This window comes from Amblyraja radiata, chromosome X, assembly GCF_010909765.2.
Source record: "Amblyraja radiata isolate CabotCenter1 chromosome X, sAmbRad1.1.pri, whole genome shotgun sequence".
NCBI classification, from domain to species: domain Eukaryota; kingdom Metazoa; phylum Chordata; class Chondrichthyes; order Rajiformes; family Rajidae; genus Amblyraja; species Amblyraja radiata.
Genome location: NC_045999.1, coordinates 5,279,779 through 5,297,841, shown reverse-complemented (window position 1 = coordinate 5,297,841; position 18,063 = coordinate 5,279,779). Strand labels below are relative to the sequence as shown.

General features: G+C 41.5%; 1 protein-coding gene across 2 annotated transcripts in view; it reads left to right on the top strand.

Moving 5' to 3' along the window:
- The window catches only part of etfa (electron transfer flavoprotein subunit alpha), a 63,921-nt gene that overhangs the window by 30,326 nt on the left and 15,532 nt on the right, over positions 1 to 18,063 (top strand). For both annotated transcript variants that reach the window (XM_033015148.1, XM_033015146.1), the window contains exons 8-10: positions 1,679 to 1,747; positions 3,477 to 3,559; positions 17,498 to 17,563. In XM_033015148.1, coding sequence (XP_032871039.1) covers positions 1,679 to 1,747; positions 3,477 to 3,559; positions 17,498 to 17,563 — 218 coding nt within the window. The remainder of the gene's footprint in view (positions 1 to 1,678; positions 1,748 to 3,476; positions 3,560 to 17,497; positions 17,564 to 18,063) is intronic.

Genomic DNA, 18,063 nt, shown 5'->3' with positions numbered 1-18,063 from the left:
CTGCATCACATAAATGCTTAAAATATAATTTAAATAAAAATATTGTCTCAGGTGCTGGTCTTTGGTACATTTTTCGAATTCCCTGCTTCTCTTTTGCCTGACCCATCCAATCCAAATCCTACGGTCGGATAGCTTTGGATTCGACAATACTTTTGGATACTGTTATTGGGAAAGTAAATTTGTTCTGCAAATAAAAAATGAATTTGAATAAAATATGCTTTTAAATGTAACCCATAGTTTGTTGGTTCCCTTCATTCATTTATTCCTGCAAAATATATGGATAATTGAGCAATGAAACATATCCCGTGGCGTTGGTAATTTGTAGTAAAATTGGGAATGTTGTCAACATCTTGTATGGCTATGGAGCGAGAAACACAAAGGTAATGTTCCAGCATCTTAACCTTTCTCTTTCCAGCAGGCTGATTTTTGAGGATCCTTGGCATTTTGTATGTTTTTTAAATGTTAAATTATTACACAGGTTGGAATTAATGGCTTTAAAAAATGTCAATGTTTTTGTTCGTGTGAGCCTGTAACCCGAGTAAAACCAGTGCATCTGAGTTCTGTTGTGCCACATGGATTGCTGTTTCATTTAGTTTGGAGATACAACATGGAAGCGGGCCCTTCGGCCCATTGAATTCCATCGATCACCTATTCACACGAGTACTATGCCATCCCATTTTCGCAACCACTCTATACACACTTACAGAGACCGATTAGCCTACAAACCCACACAAATCTTTGGCTTGTGGGAGGAAACCAGAGCACCTGGAGGAAACTCACGCTGACACAGGGAGAACATGCCAAGTTCATACAGACAGAGGTCAGGATCAAAGCTGGGTCTCTGGCTATATGAGGCAGCAGCTCCACCAGCTGCGCTACTAAAGGCTATAAAGGCTGAACCAGGCAAGGAGCAGCTTCCTTTCCCTGAATGATCTGAGTGAATCATAGTTCTTTTCTCTCTAGTTTTGTGGCTGCTATTTGTGGTCCTGGCCACTTGGTATCAGATTATTTGAATTCAATATGGCAATGACGAAGGAATGGCAGTCCTTCTAATAATGTAGATAGCCACAAAAAACTGGAGTCACTCAGCGGGACAAGCAGCATCTCTGGGGAGAAGGAATGGGTGACATTTCGGGTCAACACCCTTCTTAGGCATCTGCAAAGCCACCTTAGTCATATATTTACTCTGATAAGTTGTGAAACTCAATAGCTCTATATGGACCAACTTTAACTGCATGTAAAGGAACGGTGATGAATGGATGCCATGTGCTGGAGTAACTCAGCAGGTCAGGCAGCATCTCTGGAGAACATAGATGGGTGACGTTTCTTTAGACTCGTGCTTCCAGCCTGAAGTAGGGTCTCAACCTAAAACATCACCTCTCCATGTTCTCCAGAGATGCTGCCTGACTTGCTGAGTTACTCCAGCACTTTGTTCTTTTGTGTATTAACCAGTATTTGCAGTTCTTTTGTTCCCACAACTAACCAGTGATGATTTGTTGAAGTATATTAGACAAAACCTTTTTTCTAGAGGAAAATAATAGAATCTCTCAGGCATTCTTTCTGGACTTTTTGTACATCTAGCCCATTGCATTTAAAATGAATTTTCTCTGTATGTTTATATTGGTTATATGCTCTGTAAATTCACTTTAAACCATTTATTTGTTTTAATACTTTTTAGGCCGTGGTTTAAAGAGTGGAGACAACTTCAAGTTATTGTATGACTTGGCTGACAAATTACACGCTGCTGGTAGGTGCTTTCTTTAATAGCCCATTCTTTCTTGTAGATGAGTGTCATTTGCCTCCTTATTTTACTGTTCCTCCAGTATATTGTTCTGAAGTTATTGGGGATCGCTTCATTGTAACATTTATTGGGGCAAAAATCCCTGGCGAGATGGTCCCTCGTCTCATGATCTCAGTTATTCCGATGAAAACTACATCAGGTAATTTTGCAGGTCTTTTAAAAGTGTGTTGCATAATTTCCCAGCTCGTGGTGAAACCTGGGCTGCTGCTGCTTCTGTACTGACATGGTCGACAAAAGGGACCTGCAGCAACACTCTCTGTCAGTAAGCACAGCCTGAGCCTTTGTGACATTAGCGTGTCAACTCGTGTACCGTGAGGTACACCACTTTTAATTATTAGACACGAAAATGGTGTGGCTTCTCTCTGTGCACATTCCTTGCCAACATTTTCACTTATCAACAAAGGCTGTTTACAGTGTGGATTACCATTTTAATTTTTCAGAGTGTATTTATGTACCCAAAATTAGCAGATGTTTTTGCAGTCTCATCTCCGGTGAGGGAGCCTATTTGGAGTGTCAAATTTCCATTGTAAATGTACACGTGGGAATTTGTAACAAATACGTGACGATTGAAGCTACAACTTGGCTTTAGGATTAGATTTTGTCTGCACATCGTGCAGTATTTATCCCCCTATTTTCCGTTTGAAAATAATGGTTGAACGTTTGATTTCAGCACATCTGTTAGGAAGAAACTGCAGATACTGGTTTATACCGAAGATACTGGAGTAACTCAGCGGGACAGGCAGCATCTCTGGAGAGAAGGAATGGGTAACGTTTCGGGTCCCTCTGAAGAAGGGTCTCGACCCGAAGCATCACCCATTCCTGCTCTCCAGAGATGCTACCTATCCCGCTGAGTTACTCCAGCATCTTATGTCTATCTTCTGTTTAAAAAGCATTCCCTGCTGCAATAAGCTAACAGAGTTCTGCATCGGGTCTTCTGCTTTGAGCTCAGTGCTTGGTAACACAACAGAATCAAAAGTTTGGGAGAGGAATATCCATCCATCTCATGTCATAATTTAATTTTGAATGTTGGAGTTCTATGAATTCACTCCAAGTTATTGAATGAAGTCATGATTTCTATGTTACAATTTTAAGTCTGGATTTGAAACTTGCACCAGGACGTTAGGGTTTAAGTTATTCAGTTTTATTTTTGTTTGGGTTGTGTGCCACTTTAGACTCATAAAAATGTTTTATAAAGGAAAATGCACATACTTATAGTTTGTAATATAAATTGCAATTAAATTGGTAATGACAATAATATTCACAAATTAGATTGGTAATGCATTTTTTTATACATTATACATTGCCAATGCGTTTTTTGTAATCTGAACTTTTTGATTTCTTAAGCTGCTTCATCACTGCCTAGCGTATTTCATATGAACAAACGTGATTAGTTAGTAGTTCATGCGTGTTTCAGAGCGACATATTTTAAAGGAAAATTTATAGTAGACATTTCTATATATTACCAACATGTAGGTAAAATTAAAGTTGGAATTTTTGAAAGAGGTCTTTAGGAATATGTTTTATAATTATCAGTTAAATGCATAAAATATAAATAAAAAGATCTTTGAGACCATTCAGGAATTTACATTTAAAAATAGAAAAAAATCAGTTTTAAAATATACCAGTAAGTTCTGTAACAAGACAACTATTGACACCTTTTACTTTCATATTGTAGTGGGTGCTTCTCGAGCTGCGGTAGATGCAGGATTCGTGCCAAATGATTTACAAGTTGGACAGACTGGAAAGATTGTGGCACCCGTAAGTATAATACTTGACCTGAAGTTGCTCAGTGCACTGTTGACAGTTTTAGCTGCTAGATTGTATTTCCGAGGCAAATGGTGTGCTGGAAAGCCAAAATGAGTGTGTTTACTTCTCAGTATGTATATAAATCAGATTCCAAGATCTCAGCTGCATTAACAAACACCAGGAGTTCCTTTTGTTGAACGACAGCTGATTAAGTTAAAGGTTTTGAATATGCACAGTGGCTTTGTTGCTTCAAAAGCACATTTACATTGGCAGACACATCTGGCACTCTGGTAGTTTAGTTTAGAGATACAGTGTGCAAACAGACCCTTCAGCCCACTAAGTCCATGCCAACCCACGATTAGTTCTATGTTATCCCAGTTTTGCATTCCTCACAACGAAGGACAATTTACAGAAGCCAATTAACCTACAAACCTACACGTCGTTTGGAATGTGGGAGGAAACCGGTGCACCCGGAGAAATCCCACGCGGTCACAGGGCGAACGTACAAATTCGATACAGGCAGCACCCATAGTTAGGATTGAATCCGGGTCTCTGGTGTTGTAAGGCACCAACTCTACCGCAGTGCCACTGTGCTACTTGTTGACACTCTGGTGCAAAGAGTGCTGGAAACTCTTGATAGTTTTGTGGATTGTGACAAGTTACTGCTTAACCATGTTAATAGTTGTGAATTAGTTCCGTTTTGTCGACGGGAATTGTGGCACAACTTGAAACGAGACAAGGTGGATTAAAATAGTCATCTTAACCAGAGACAGGAGATCCTTGGTTTCAGTTTAGGCATTTTCCTCTCTGGATCTAGGTAGTAAATTTCATAGATAGGGTTAGTTGCTTCAGTTCTCGGTTATTGTTTGTTAATAAAATCGCTCTGGTTTTTCCAGCATCTGATTTACATTTTATTTCCTAACTGATTCCTGGGATGTCAGGACTTTCATATGAAGAAAGACTGGATAGACTCGGTTTGTACTCGCTAGAATTTAGAAGATTGTGGGGGGATCTTATAGAAACTTACAAAATTCTTAAGGGGTTGGACAGGCTAGATGCAGGAAGATTGTTTCCGATGTTGGGGAAGTCCAGAACAAGGGGTCACAGTTTAAGGATAAGGGGGAAATCTTTTAGGACCGAGATGAGGAAAACATTTTTCACACAGAGTGGTAAATCTCTGGAATTCTCTGCCACAGAAGGTAGTTGAGGCCAGTTCATTGGCTATATTTAAGAGGGAGTTAGATGTGGCCCTTGTGGCTAAAGGGATCAGGGGGTATGGAGAGAAGGCAGGTACAGGATACTGAGTTGGATGATCAGCCATGATCATATTGAATGGCGGTGCAGGCTCGAAGGGCCGAATGGCCTACTCCTGCACCTATTTTCTATGTTTCTATTAGCTCTATAGAAATCATGGATTTTAAATCGTGGATATTTTAGACTTGTATTTCCACTTCACGTTAAAGGTCCATTTAAAAAAATTATTTATAGCATTTATTTGTGTCGTGCACTGGATATGAACATTGAATGGCTGTGCAGGCTCGAAGGGCCGAATGACCTACTCCTGCACCTATTTTCTATGTTTCTGTGACATTCACATTAATGGACTGACTTGAATTGGATTTTGTCATCTTTAAGCGATAGAGAACTGTGAAAATTAAAATAAATATTCGATGTGGGTTTTACTCGCAAGACGGTACATGTGCTCAGAGGGTTAATTGCTTAACATTCTGAGGGAACTTTTTTTAGAATCTTTCATCTTAAGGTTCCATTAAAGGATATTGGACATTACCGAGTTTCACTGAGGAACATTGCATTTGTTCTCTGTGGCTCAGCTGAAGCTCTCAATGGTTAGTGAGACCCATAAGTGCACATAAATAATGTGCCCTGAGAATACACACAGCCTCTAAACGCAGAAGTGCCTCGCAAAGCAGGCATAAGTGCTTGTTCTCTGCATGGACTTTATTTGTGTGTGTGTAAATTGAATATGATTTTGTTTCTCACCTCACCAATCTGCATGTGATGTGCTTATGCCCCTGTCCCACTTAGGAAACCTGAACGGAAACCTCTGGGGACTTTGTGCCCCACCCAAGGTTTCCGTGCGGTTCCCGGAGGTTGCAGGTGGTTGCCGGAGGTTGCAGGTAGTGGAAGCAGGTAGGGAGACTGACAAAAACCTCCGGGAACCTGCAACGAGAGGTAAAACACCCTGACTGTAGCTCACACATTGAAATCACCCATAGAATGGATTTGGCAATTTATTTTAATTTCCAGCTGTTCTTACTGAAAATTAAACAGAAACTGAGCCAGCTGTTACTAAATAACTCTGACGCATTATTTTGTTATATTGCAGCCTCCAATCCGATATATTTACAACTGACTACATTTGATGTATGCAGTCTAGCTGTGAATTTTATGCTGGTGATTCAAGTTGGCAGTGTATGGATGCTTGGACATGGGCTCCTCTCCCTGCTGGTAGCGTATTGAGAGATTTGAGCAGACTTCTATTCATTCTAAGACCGTTTAAGTAGGGTCTATGAAAGTTCTACATTAACATTTAATCCTTTTAAAATCTTGTGAACTTCAGAATATTTAGCATAGACCATTCAGTCCATAGTGGTGGTTTTTAAGATTAGTTTAGTTTATTGTCATGTATATCAAGGTACAGTGAAAAGTTTTTTTTGCATGCTATCCAGTCAGCGGAATGATTAAACATGATTACAATCAAGCCGTCCACAGTGCACAGATACAGGATAGAGGGAAGTCCGATTAAAGTTAGTCCGAGGGTCTCATTTGAAGTGGATGGTAGGCCAGGACATAGAAACGTAGAAAATAGGTGCAGGATGAGGCCATTCGGCCCTTCGAGCCAGCACCGCCATTCATTGTGATCATGGCTGATCGTCCCCTATCAATAACTTGTGCCTGCCTTCTCCCCATATCCCTTGACTCCACTAGCCCCTAGAGCTCTTTCTAACTCTCTCTTAAATCCATCCAGTGATTTGGCCTCCACTGCCCTCTGTGGCAGGGAATTCCACAAATTCACAACTCTCTGGGTGAAAAAGTTTTTTCTCACTTCAGTCTTAAATGACCTCCCCTTTATTCTAAGACTGTGGCCTCTGGTTCTGGACTCGCCCAACTCGCTCTCAAGCTGGTGAGAGGATGGTTCAGTTGCCTGATAAAAGCTGGGAAGAAGCTGGAGGTGTGCGTTTGTACCCCTTGCCTGGTGGGAGAAGGGAGAAGAAGGATGTGTCCGGAGTGAGACTCATGCTGGTGGCCTTGCCGAGGCAGTGTGAAGTGTGGATGGAGTCAATGGAAGGCAGGTTGGTTTGCGTGATGGCCTGGGCTGCATCTACAATTCACTGCAATTTTTCAAAGTTGATCAAAGTTTGGTGAGTTTGAAGGTCTAACTCATCACTCGTCTGACCTTGCTGGTGCATCCTTTTGTTCCTTTCTCACTCAACCTCCTATCTACCCCTTCAACATATGTGGGAGGTGCAACAGGCATAGTACTGGCTTGAAATACAGAGACCCTTATCCCCGCGTTTCAGTACAACGAAAGCTTGGAAGTGAGACAGGGATTTCCAGGTGAATATATTTTCTGAGTTCCATTTGGTACCCAAAGAAGTAAAACTCTTGTGATGTAGCCTGGCATATTACTAACACCACACAGCAAGGTGTGTAGATTGTGTATGTTAAGTATATTACATGAATGGTAAAGTGTAGGAAGGAACTGCAGATGTTGCTTTAAACCGAAAATAGACACAAAATACTGGAGTAACTCAGCGGGACAGGCAGCATCTTTGGAGAGAAGGAATGGGTGCGTTTTGGATCAAGATCCTTCTGAATTTTGAATTAGCACTTTGAGTCTATCAAATGAATGGTAAATATTGATATCCGGTGCTCCTCATCACTTTCTAATCAGAAATAGCGCATTTAATTTTCCAGTTAGTTTTGTGTGTAAACTTATAAAATGCAGAACTACTTAGAATAAATAGTATAAAATATAGCACGAATATGGAAATTGACCAGGCTTTCATTAATATAAAAAACATGTAATTCTCGAATCCTGTAGATAGATCGAACCAGTATTACTCTCTTGGGTCCTTTTCACCATTTCAATTTTGGCTGAAAGTTAAATAGCACGTTAGAAGATGTTACCATGAATGCCTAGTCGGCAAGTCTTTCCCTTGTATCCTGCTTGTATCCTGGAAATTATTTTTTGTAGCTCTGATCTCGTATAATATTTTTGCAACACCAGAAAGTGATGCTCAGGTTAAAATGTTGGAATAGTTCTACACAGATGACGGAGCACAGATGGGATATTTAACCTATGCAGTAGCTACGAAGTACTAACTGTCCGTGGCAGTTACTTTGAAGTATTTCTGATTTTCCCAGCCGCAGAATGTACTGTTCATCCTTAATTAAACACTATCTACCTGACTCCAAGTTTGTAGCACTTCCACGTCATTGTCATAGCTTGTGGAATTAGTTTCCATTACAAGTCTAGAATACATGAAACCACACCGGCGCTCCTGTGTAGTACGGAGGGACTCTCATTGCTTTTCGAAGCGCGTTTGGGAAGTTATTGTTCACTGAGTGATGGTTTGAATTAGAGATGGCATACAGCAGGCTGTAAGTATAAGCCCATGTGTGGCAGAGTGCATATGTTTGTGTATTGTCATGTACCCGCATGACACGTCTGACTGAGTTAACATCTCTCCAGCCGGAATAACTAGTGCAGGAAGGAACTGCAGACGCTGGTTTACACCGAGGATAGAGACAAAATGCTGGAGTAGCTCAGCAGGACAGACAGCATCTCTGGAGAGAAATAATGGGTGAGGTAACTAGTTGTGGTTTGAAAATTGTTTCAATCCATTTTTCACTGGAGGCTGTGTTAGTTTTTACAATGTGCTTTGTAGTCCTGGCGGCAGATTATGTGGGTTCATGCGTTACTGTAAATGGAGTAATATGGAACAACTGGCATCTGTCGGGACCTTTAGTGGTTTGGGTCGAGGCTTGCAAATTGCTGTGCTTTCCACGTTGTCTTTTTGTCTTGGAAAAGCAAAATGATTTGTCTGTGCTGGGAGTTGGGTAGACCGCAGGAGAAACTTCTGGGAGTATGTTTGTGTGCAGCAGGAACTCTTAAAGGCTAGCTTCACCGCTGTCTCCTGCTTTTACTAAAAATAAATTCCCAGCAGGTTTCCGGACTTTTTGATCTTGCAGTATATGGCCTGGCTTTTAACTCTGCGAGAGCTCTGTTCACAAATTGATGCTTTGCTCCTGAGGGGTTTGTACAGAAACATTAAATTGTACTGAAATATTCATGGGCAAGTGCATTTAGCTGAGAGCAATTGATGCGATGCTCCCTGGAGCCCAGAAGGAAGCAGTGCAGGGCCTCTCACTCCAGCAGACACCCTAAGCACTCACCAAGAGAGTCGTTACATGGTCTCCCTGATGGAAGCTGGAGAAAGCCATAGACTTGTGAGGAAACAAGTGTGGAGCAGATACACCCAGACCTCTGTTTCCTTGCTAATAACGAATAAAATGACAATGAGCCAATTAATCCCATTTCATCTAGGGTTATCTTGATGAGTCTAATGTCATGTTTTTTTAATAAATACTTTGCTATAAATACTATTAATAAATACTTTGCTTAAATACAAGACTAATAAAAACTCCCTGATTCAAAACAAAATTGCCAATTCCCTTCTGTGAAGTATTGGGAAGAATTTCACGTGGAAGATAATTTGATACTAATATCGTGGCAAATGTCCTTTCATGAGACTTTGTCGAGCAAAACTCTAAAGCATTTGACGTAAGTAGATCTTGTGAAGTTGATTTCATTGTTCCTCTTGATTAAATGGCCAATGCCATGTACGTTCAGCAGAAAGGAAGGAGTCTGCATTACATATCATGTGTCACCATGTGTTCCTTTGACACCCCACCTCGTCTCCTAAAGCATATGTTTAGTGTATCATCTTTCATGTAAGCAGAAGCTTAGACAGATTGACTGAAGTGCAGCCATTTAAAAAGAATCAGTTTATCTGTGCATTTTTGTCCTCCTCTTACACAAAAGAACTGGCCTCTGAGTCTGGCATTTTCTTCAATCTTTCTTTCGATGGCAATGGAACGCAAACAGTGTGAAATTTACCCGGAAACGTGCTTGTAATAAAATCCCGACTCACGAGCTTTACCTGCCAAGCCCATAAATTGTCTATCTACAGTGCCCTCCACTGTAGGGGAGAAGGCAGGAACGGGGTACTGGTTGGGGATGATCAGCCATGATCACATTGAATTGCGGTGCTGGCTCGAAGAGCTGAATGGCCTACTGCACCTGTTGTCTTCAGGAGTCAGGTGTGGATTTATCAATGACCACTGTCCACAGAAGACTCAATGAACAGAAATACAGAGGCTACACTGCAAGATGCAAACCACTGGTTAGCTGCAAAAATAGGATGGCCAGTTTACAGTTTGCCAATAAGTACTTAAAAGATCAAAAAGGTCTTGTGGACAGATGAGATGAAGATTAACTTATATCAGTGTGAAGGCAAGAGCAAAGTACGGAGGAGAGAAGGAACTGCCCAAGATCCAAAGCATACCACCTCATCTGTGAAACACGGTGGTGGGGGTGTGATGGCCTGGGCATGTATGGCTCTGAAGATACTGGCTCACTTATCTTCATTGATGATACAACTGTTGATGGTAGTAACATAATGAATTCTGAAGTGTATAGACACATCCTATCTGCTCAAGTTCAAACAAATGCCTCAAAACACATTGGCCAGTAGTTCATTCTACAGCAAGACAATGATCCTAAACAAATTGCTAAAGCAACAAAGGAGTTTCTCAAAGCTAAAAAATGGCCAATTCCTGAGTGGCCAAGTCAATCACCTGATCTGTACCTAATTTAGCATGCCTTTTATATGCTGAAGAGAAACATGAAGGGGACTAGCCCCCAAAACAGGCATAAGCTAAAGATGGCTGCAATACAGGCCTGGCAGAGCATCACCAGAAAAGACACCCAGCAACTGGTGATGTCCATGAATCCAGGCTTCAAGCAGTCATTGCATGCAAAGGATATGCAACAAAATACTAAACATGACTACTTTCATTTACATGACACTGCTATGTCCCAAACATTATGGTGCCCTGAAATGGGGGCACTATGTATAAACACTGCTGTAATTTCTACATGGTGAAACCAAAATGTATAAAATGACCTTATTAAAATCTGACAATGTGCACTTTAAGCACTTGTAATTTTTTTCTATTACAAATCCCAAATTGTGGAGTACAGAGGCAAATAAATAAATGATGGGTCTTTGTCCCATCCTTCCCTCTCTCCCCCCCTCTCTCCCCCCCCCCCCCCCCCCCCCGCTCTCCCCCTCTCTCCCCCCCTCTCCCCCCCTCCCCCTCCCCTCTCCCTCCTCTCTCCCCCCTCTCTCCCCCCTCTCTCGCCTCTCTCCCCCCTCTCTCCCCCCTCTCTCCCCTCTCTCTCCCCTCTCTCTCCTTCTCTCTCTCCCTCTCTCTCTTCATTCTCGTGGTTCCTCTCGCTAATCTTGCGTTCTCACCCATCACAAATATTCCTCACCAATTTTTCCAAAGCATTCTAAGCAGCAATTCAGTTTCCTCTTCTTCAGGATGACATAACGTTCTAACACGACCAAAATGGAATGCAAAAAGACTATTGAAACAAAGGCTGCCGCAGCCTTTGTTTCAATAGTCTTTTTGCATTCCATTTTGGTCGTGTCTGTCTCAAATGAAAAATGTACCACTTTGTAGGGCCGCTAACTTTGATTAACGTGCGGCCCTCTGCTGAAATGGTGTTTTTTTTCCATTTTGAGGTGCCTGGTTTATAATGTGGTTTCCCCGCCTGGCTAGCTGACATTTTCTTCAGTAATTTGTGAGTGTAAAATATAGAGCTGAAATTGCAGAAACCAGTGCCTTTCCACCACCCCTACCCCCACCCTAACCCCTCAGCGCGTTTTCCAACTCGCTAGAAGGCCCCCTAAGGCACTCCTGTGCTATCGTCTAATTAAATCGCAACAGTCCAAAGTAATTATTAACAAAATTTATTTGATCTTCTTGTAACAATATATTACATATCTGCTTTGCAATATAATCTGCTCCTAAGTTTAAATTGTCCCGTTCATGTGGGATTTAAGGCATTTGTGATTAGATAGTTGCAAATTTAAACAAATGTAGATGGTTAATCTTTGCATCTGCCTTTTAAAGAGACTTTGGCTGTATTTAATAAATCTCAGTATTCCTATTTATGGCAAATGTATGGAGTCTTTGTGGATCAAACTGATTAAATTGTAAATGGATATTTATTGAAAAGTCCCGATGACATAAGAAGTCTGGGAGATGTCGGTCACATAAAGATCTTTTTATTCCCACTTTAAATTACTTTCATTTCTTCTACTTTGGCCCCTGAAAGTGCGTACTTATCTAGGTTAATGTTGCCACCATCTTTCTTAAGAATAAACCAAAGCAATGGGCTAGATAGTGCTGAACTACTATCTACCTCTTTGATGAACCTCGGACTATCCTTGATCGGACTTTGCTGGCTTTACCTTGCACTAAACGTTATTACCTAATAAAGCCCCTGTCCCACTTAGGAAACCTGAACGGAAACCTCTGGAGACTTTGCGCCCCACCCAAGGTTTCCGTGCGGTTCCCGGAGGTTGCAGGTGGTTGCCGGAGGTTGCAGGTAGTGGAAGCAGGTAGGGAGACTGACAAAAACCTCCGGGAACCGCACGGAAACCTTGGGTGGGGCGCAAAGTTTCCCTCCAGGTTTCCTAAGTGGGACAGGGGCATTATACACTGTAAATGGATCGATTGTAATCATGTATTGTCTTTCTGCTGACTGGTTAGCACTCACCAAAAGATTTTCACTGTTCCTTGCTACACGTAAATCGTTAACTTGAAATGTTAATTTTTATTTATTTCTCCACACCTGCTGCGTGACCTGCTGAATATTTTTGCCGTCGGGCCTTTCTCTATTCGCAAGAATGCAATCTCTTCCATGCAATGGACAAATTCACTTAAGCTTTTTGAAAGAATGCGAAACATCGATATTTAATGCAGTGGTCAGGGTGTGTGTCTGGGGACAGATGAAGACAGAACACTAAACCATCAAGCGGATAGTCCAGGACAAAGTGAATACTTGTACAAGACCGAAGAATTGTGTACTATGAGATTTTCTGTTGTTTGGCGATGGTTAAAAGCAGTCCCAGTAGTTGATGGTCAGATCATACAGCACTGTTTCCAATTGAATGGATTTTTTGTCTTCACCTCGATACACTTTTAATTTAAAAGCACAAAAGCGCTTAGCATGGTGTTTCTTTGATTATTTTGGACCCTCTTTAAGGTGGAAAAACAAATGTTTACAAATCGTTTGGGACAAAATTTTCAGCATTTCATCATTGTTGGGCAATTCTAATTTCAGATTCAGATTCAGATTCAAACATGATTGTCATTGTGCAGTGTACAGTACAGAGACAACTAAATGCAGTTAGCATCTCCCTAGAAGAGCGAACATAGAATATGAGCAATAATTTCATTTTGTTCCATATCGTGGTCTCCAGCTAGATGCTTACATCACTTCTAGTCTGTTGATAAGCATACACCATGCTTCATTTTAGTTTGAGTAAAATGGATGAATTGAGCATCAGAGCAGTGCTCTGGTGTAATTTAATGTTTGTTCCAAGGGAGTTTATAATAATAATAATATATTTTATCGTCATTGCAGAGGTACAACGAGATTTGGTACCATTTATCTTCTGGTACAGTGTGTGTTTGTGTGTGTGTGGGGGGGGGGGGGGGGGGTTAGAATCCTCTGCCCACAGGATAAGTCTGTGTTGGGTTGTCTGTTCATTTGATCTGGTGAAAGCTCTGTGCACACGGCAGCCAGCCAACGGTCGCTTGTCTTTTTCTTTTTCTTTTCACTTTTAATTTCAAGTTTGTTGTGACTGTCGGCAGAACAATTTCTCTCCAGGGGTGAATAACGTTTTATCGTTTCGTGTCGTAGACTGGATGATCTGGTTTACACTGACAGAGTCAGGACTGGGTGGGGAATTCTTTTTTCAGTCATGTAACCGTAACAAAAGCTCTGCAAGAAAGTAGGGGAAGCAAATTTGCCAATAAACTTGCAACGAGAATTGGAGTTTGCTCTAATAACACGGAGGTGCAGATGCGAGTTTATACCAAAGAAAGACACAAAATGCTAGAGTAACTCAGTGGGTCAGGCAGCCTCTCTGAAGAATGTGGATCAGTGATGTTTTTGGTCGGGATCTTCCTTCAAACTGATGTTGAATTGGAATTCAATTTGAATTGGAGTTTGCTTCCTTTTACGAAAAACTGGGGGGGAAATTTGAGCGTTATGTCTGGGTTCAATTGACAAGAACTTAACATAGTCAAGAGTATTTTATTGTCGTATGTCCCAGATAGAACAATTAAATTCTTACTTGCAGCAGCACAACAGAATATGTCAACATGGTACACCTTAAAGAATGTAATAAACGAGAGAGAAAAAAAGTCCGCACACACACACACACACACACACACACTCACTCACTCACTCACTCACTCACTCACTCACTCACTCACTCACTCACTCACTCACTCACTCACTCACTCACTCACTCACTCACACACTCACACACTCACACACTCACTCACACACACTCACAAATACACACACACTCGCACGCACACACACACTCACAAATACACACACACACACACACACACACACGCACGCACGCACACACACACACACACTCTCACACACACTCTCACACACACTCACAAATACACACACTCGCACACACACACACTCACAAATACACATACACTCGCACACACACACACACACACACACACACACACACACACACACACACACACACACTCTCACACACACACACACACACACTCACACACACTCAAAAATACACATACACTCGCACACACTCACAAATACACATACACTCGCACACACTCTCATAACACTCACAAATACACACACACACTCACAAATACACACACTCACACCTTCACACACACACACACACAAATACTCACACTCACAAATACTCACACTCACAAATATACACACACACACACACACACACACATATTATATATATATGTGTGTGTGTGTGTGTGTATGTATATATATGGACACATAGAACAGTGCAGCATAGGAACATGCCCTTTGGCCCACTATGACCATGCCAAACATGCCGAGATAAACTAATCTCTGCCTGCACGTGATCCATATTCCTTCATTCCCTGTATATCCGTGTAAAAACCTCTGGGAGAGACAGTGCACTAGCTGTGTAGTGTAGAATCGGATTTTTGGTTTAAGGAGCTACTGTTTAAGAAACCCTTTTTTTTTCCTGCCTTTATAAAGACGGTTGTTTGCAGTGTAACGATGTACTGCAATATGCGACAAATTGCAACAATGTGCAACAATGTGTTATGATGTGTAACAATGTGCAACAATGTGTTACGATGTGTAACAATGTGCAACAATGAGTTACAATATGTCTTTGCAGTTCAGGTTTCTGATATTTGGACCAGATTTCTATTGTACATTCAGTAGGAAATTTCCGTTGACAATCACCTCAATGCAACTTTTATCGTTCAAAGTCTGAATAGTCAGGTTACACATGGTTGCTAAAAACCTGCATATCTGATCTATTATCTCATTCTATTTACTAAGGTAGTGCAAGTACAAACTTTGTAACTTTTTAAAACCAATATTTGTTTTGCTTTCATTGGTGGGAAATGACCAACTAAATAATCGCGTGTACGATGGAACTGCAGATGCTGGTTTAAACCGAAGGTAGACACAAAATGCTAGAGTAACTCAGCGGGACAGGCAGCATCACAGGAGAGAAGGAATGGGTGACGTTTCGGGTCGAGGTGTCTGAAGAAGGGTCTCGACCCGAAACGTCACCCATTCCTTCTCTCCTGAGGCGCTGCCTGTCCTGTTGAGTTACTCCAGCATTTTGTGTCTATCAACTAATAATCATATTTTGCAAAGTATTTTCAGCATTTGTAATAATCCAGGCTTGCTGAGGTGCATATTAATTATTGATGTTGAGATTATTAGCACCATATAATGTTTTTTTTGGAGGGATTCAGCGGGTCATCGTGGCTTTTCTTGGGAAAAGAAAGTCTGAAAAGGGGTCCTGGTCCATTCCTTCCACAGATGCTGCCTGACCTGCTGAGTTCCTCCAACACTTTGTTCTTTTTTGTTCAGGATTCCAGCAACTGCTGTTTAAGGCATCTCTAAAGTTATTTTTTAAATTGTATTTATGACAGAGGAAATCATTTAACAATACCTTGCATGTTTTTATTCACGAGTAGTTGCTCTACTCAACAGCCACAAATCTGTAGCCTCCCTTTGATCTGGTATTTTGTTGGTTCACATGATCAATGGTGTTTTATCATTAATGTTTTATTATTATTAATGTTTAGAGTTTTCTGAGTCATTCGTAACTGTCACTGTATGTCATGTTGTTACCTGTGGGCGGAGCAGCAAGGCAAATTCCTTGTATGTGAATACTTGGCCAATAAACTTACTTACACTTAGAAAGGATGTCTGTTAACAGTACAATATACACAATCACTTCACAGGGATATTAAACAGACAAAATCTAACTGAGTAGCATAAGAAGACATTCGGTCTAGTAACCAAAAATGTGGTTAAATGCATGGGGCTTAAGGGCCTGTACCACTTTCATGACCTAATTCACAACCTTTTTTACTCGTGGACATTTTCATCATGCTAGAAAAAACGCCCCGACCTACTTGATGCCACGAGTACCTACGACTAGCATCACGGCCTGCTACGACCTACTTACGACCATGCTGCGAGTATGAGTCAAGGGCAAACTCGGCAGAGGTGGTGAAAGTGGGACAGGCCCTTAAGGAGTGTTGGCAGAAAACAATGAAAATCTGAGCTGCTGCAGATACAAATGTGAATACACTTTAAAGGGTAGCACAGTGGCGCAGCTGGTAGAGCTGCTGCCTCACAGCACCAGTGATCCAGGTTTGATACGGATGCTGTCTGTGTTGAGTTTGTACGTTCCCCTGATAACCACGTGGGTTTCCTCTGGGTGCTCCGGTTTCCTCCCACATCCCCAAGGTCAATTAGTCTCTGTGAATTGCACCGTGTGTGTAGGAAGTGCATGAGAAGTGGGGCAACAGATCGAGTGTGAATGGTTGATCGATGATCATGTAGACTCGGTAGGCTTTTAGGCTTTAGAGATACAGCTCGGGAACAGGTCCTTTGGCCCACTGAGTTCACGCTGACCAGCGATCCACCGGATACTTACATTATCCTGCACATTAGATCCAATTTTACAATTTTTACCTAAACCAATTAACCTACAATCCTGTATGTCTTTAGAGTGCTGGAGAAAACCAACGTGGTCACAGGGAGAATGTAAAACTCCATACAAACAGCACCTGTAGTCAGGTCGAGCCCAAGTCTCTGGTGATGTAAGGTAGCAAATCTACTGTTGCACCACTGTGCCATCCTATGTGTCGATGGGCTGAAGGGCCTGTTTCCATGCTGCATTTCTCAATAAACTGTACTAAAATAAGCCAGATATAGAAACATAGAAAATAGGTGCATGAGTACGCCATTCGGCCCTTCGAGCCTGCACCGCCATTCAATATGATCATGGCTGATCATCCAACTCAGTATCCTGTACCTGCCTTCTCTCCATATCCCCTGATACTTTTAGCCACAAGGGCCACATCTAACTCCCCCTTAAATATAGGCAATGAACTGGCCTCCACTACCTATGCAGGTGGATATTGACCCGGGGTGGTTAGAATCTATTCTGTGTTGTGGAAATGACTGTAAATTATTGTAAAGAGTATGAGCTGACATACCATATTATACTATATTATTTTCTCTTTTACATTTTTCAGGATCTCTATATCGCTGTCGGGATTTCGGGAGCAATTCAGCACTTGGCTGGAATGAAGGACAGCAAGGTATTTTTTTTTTTTAAAACCTTTCTCATGCGTATTTTATTTATCGAGCATCTTTATTTACATGAAGCACTAACGAGACTCCAGCAGAAACAAGCAACTGATTGTAATGGTGCTAAGAAAGTCCATTTCAACTCTGAATAATTCAGTACACTTGCCTGATATATTCTCTCAGGCGTTACCATGGCACAGATCAAAGCTCAGCAAAGATATTCAGAAATGGTCAGAAGCCAAACTGTTGAGAGTTCATTTATTTCTGTGTTGGAATGATTCTCATTCACTTTGGAAGTCAAATTACTTTTTAATGTTTGGGTACAAACAGATTATTTATTGTAGGTAGACAAAAGTGCTGGAGAAACTCAGCGGGTGCAGCAGCATCTATGGAGCGAAGGAAATAGGCAAAGTTTCGGGTCGAAACCCTGAAGGAAATAGGCAACGTTTCGGGTCGAAACCCGTAAGGGTTTCGCCCCGAAACGTTGCCTATTTCCTTCGCTCCATAGATG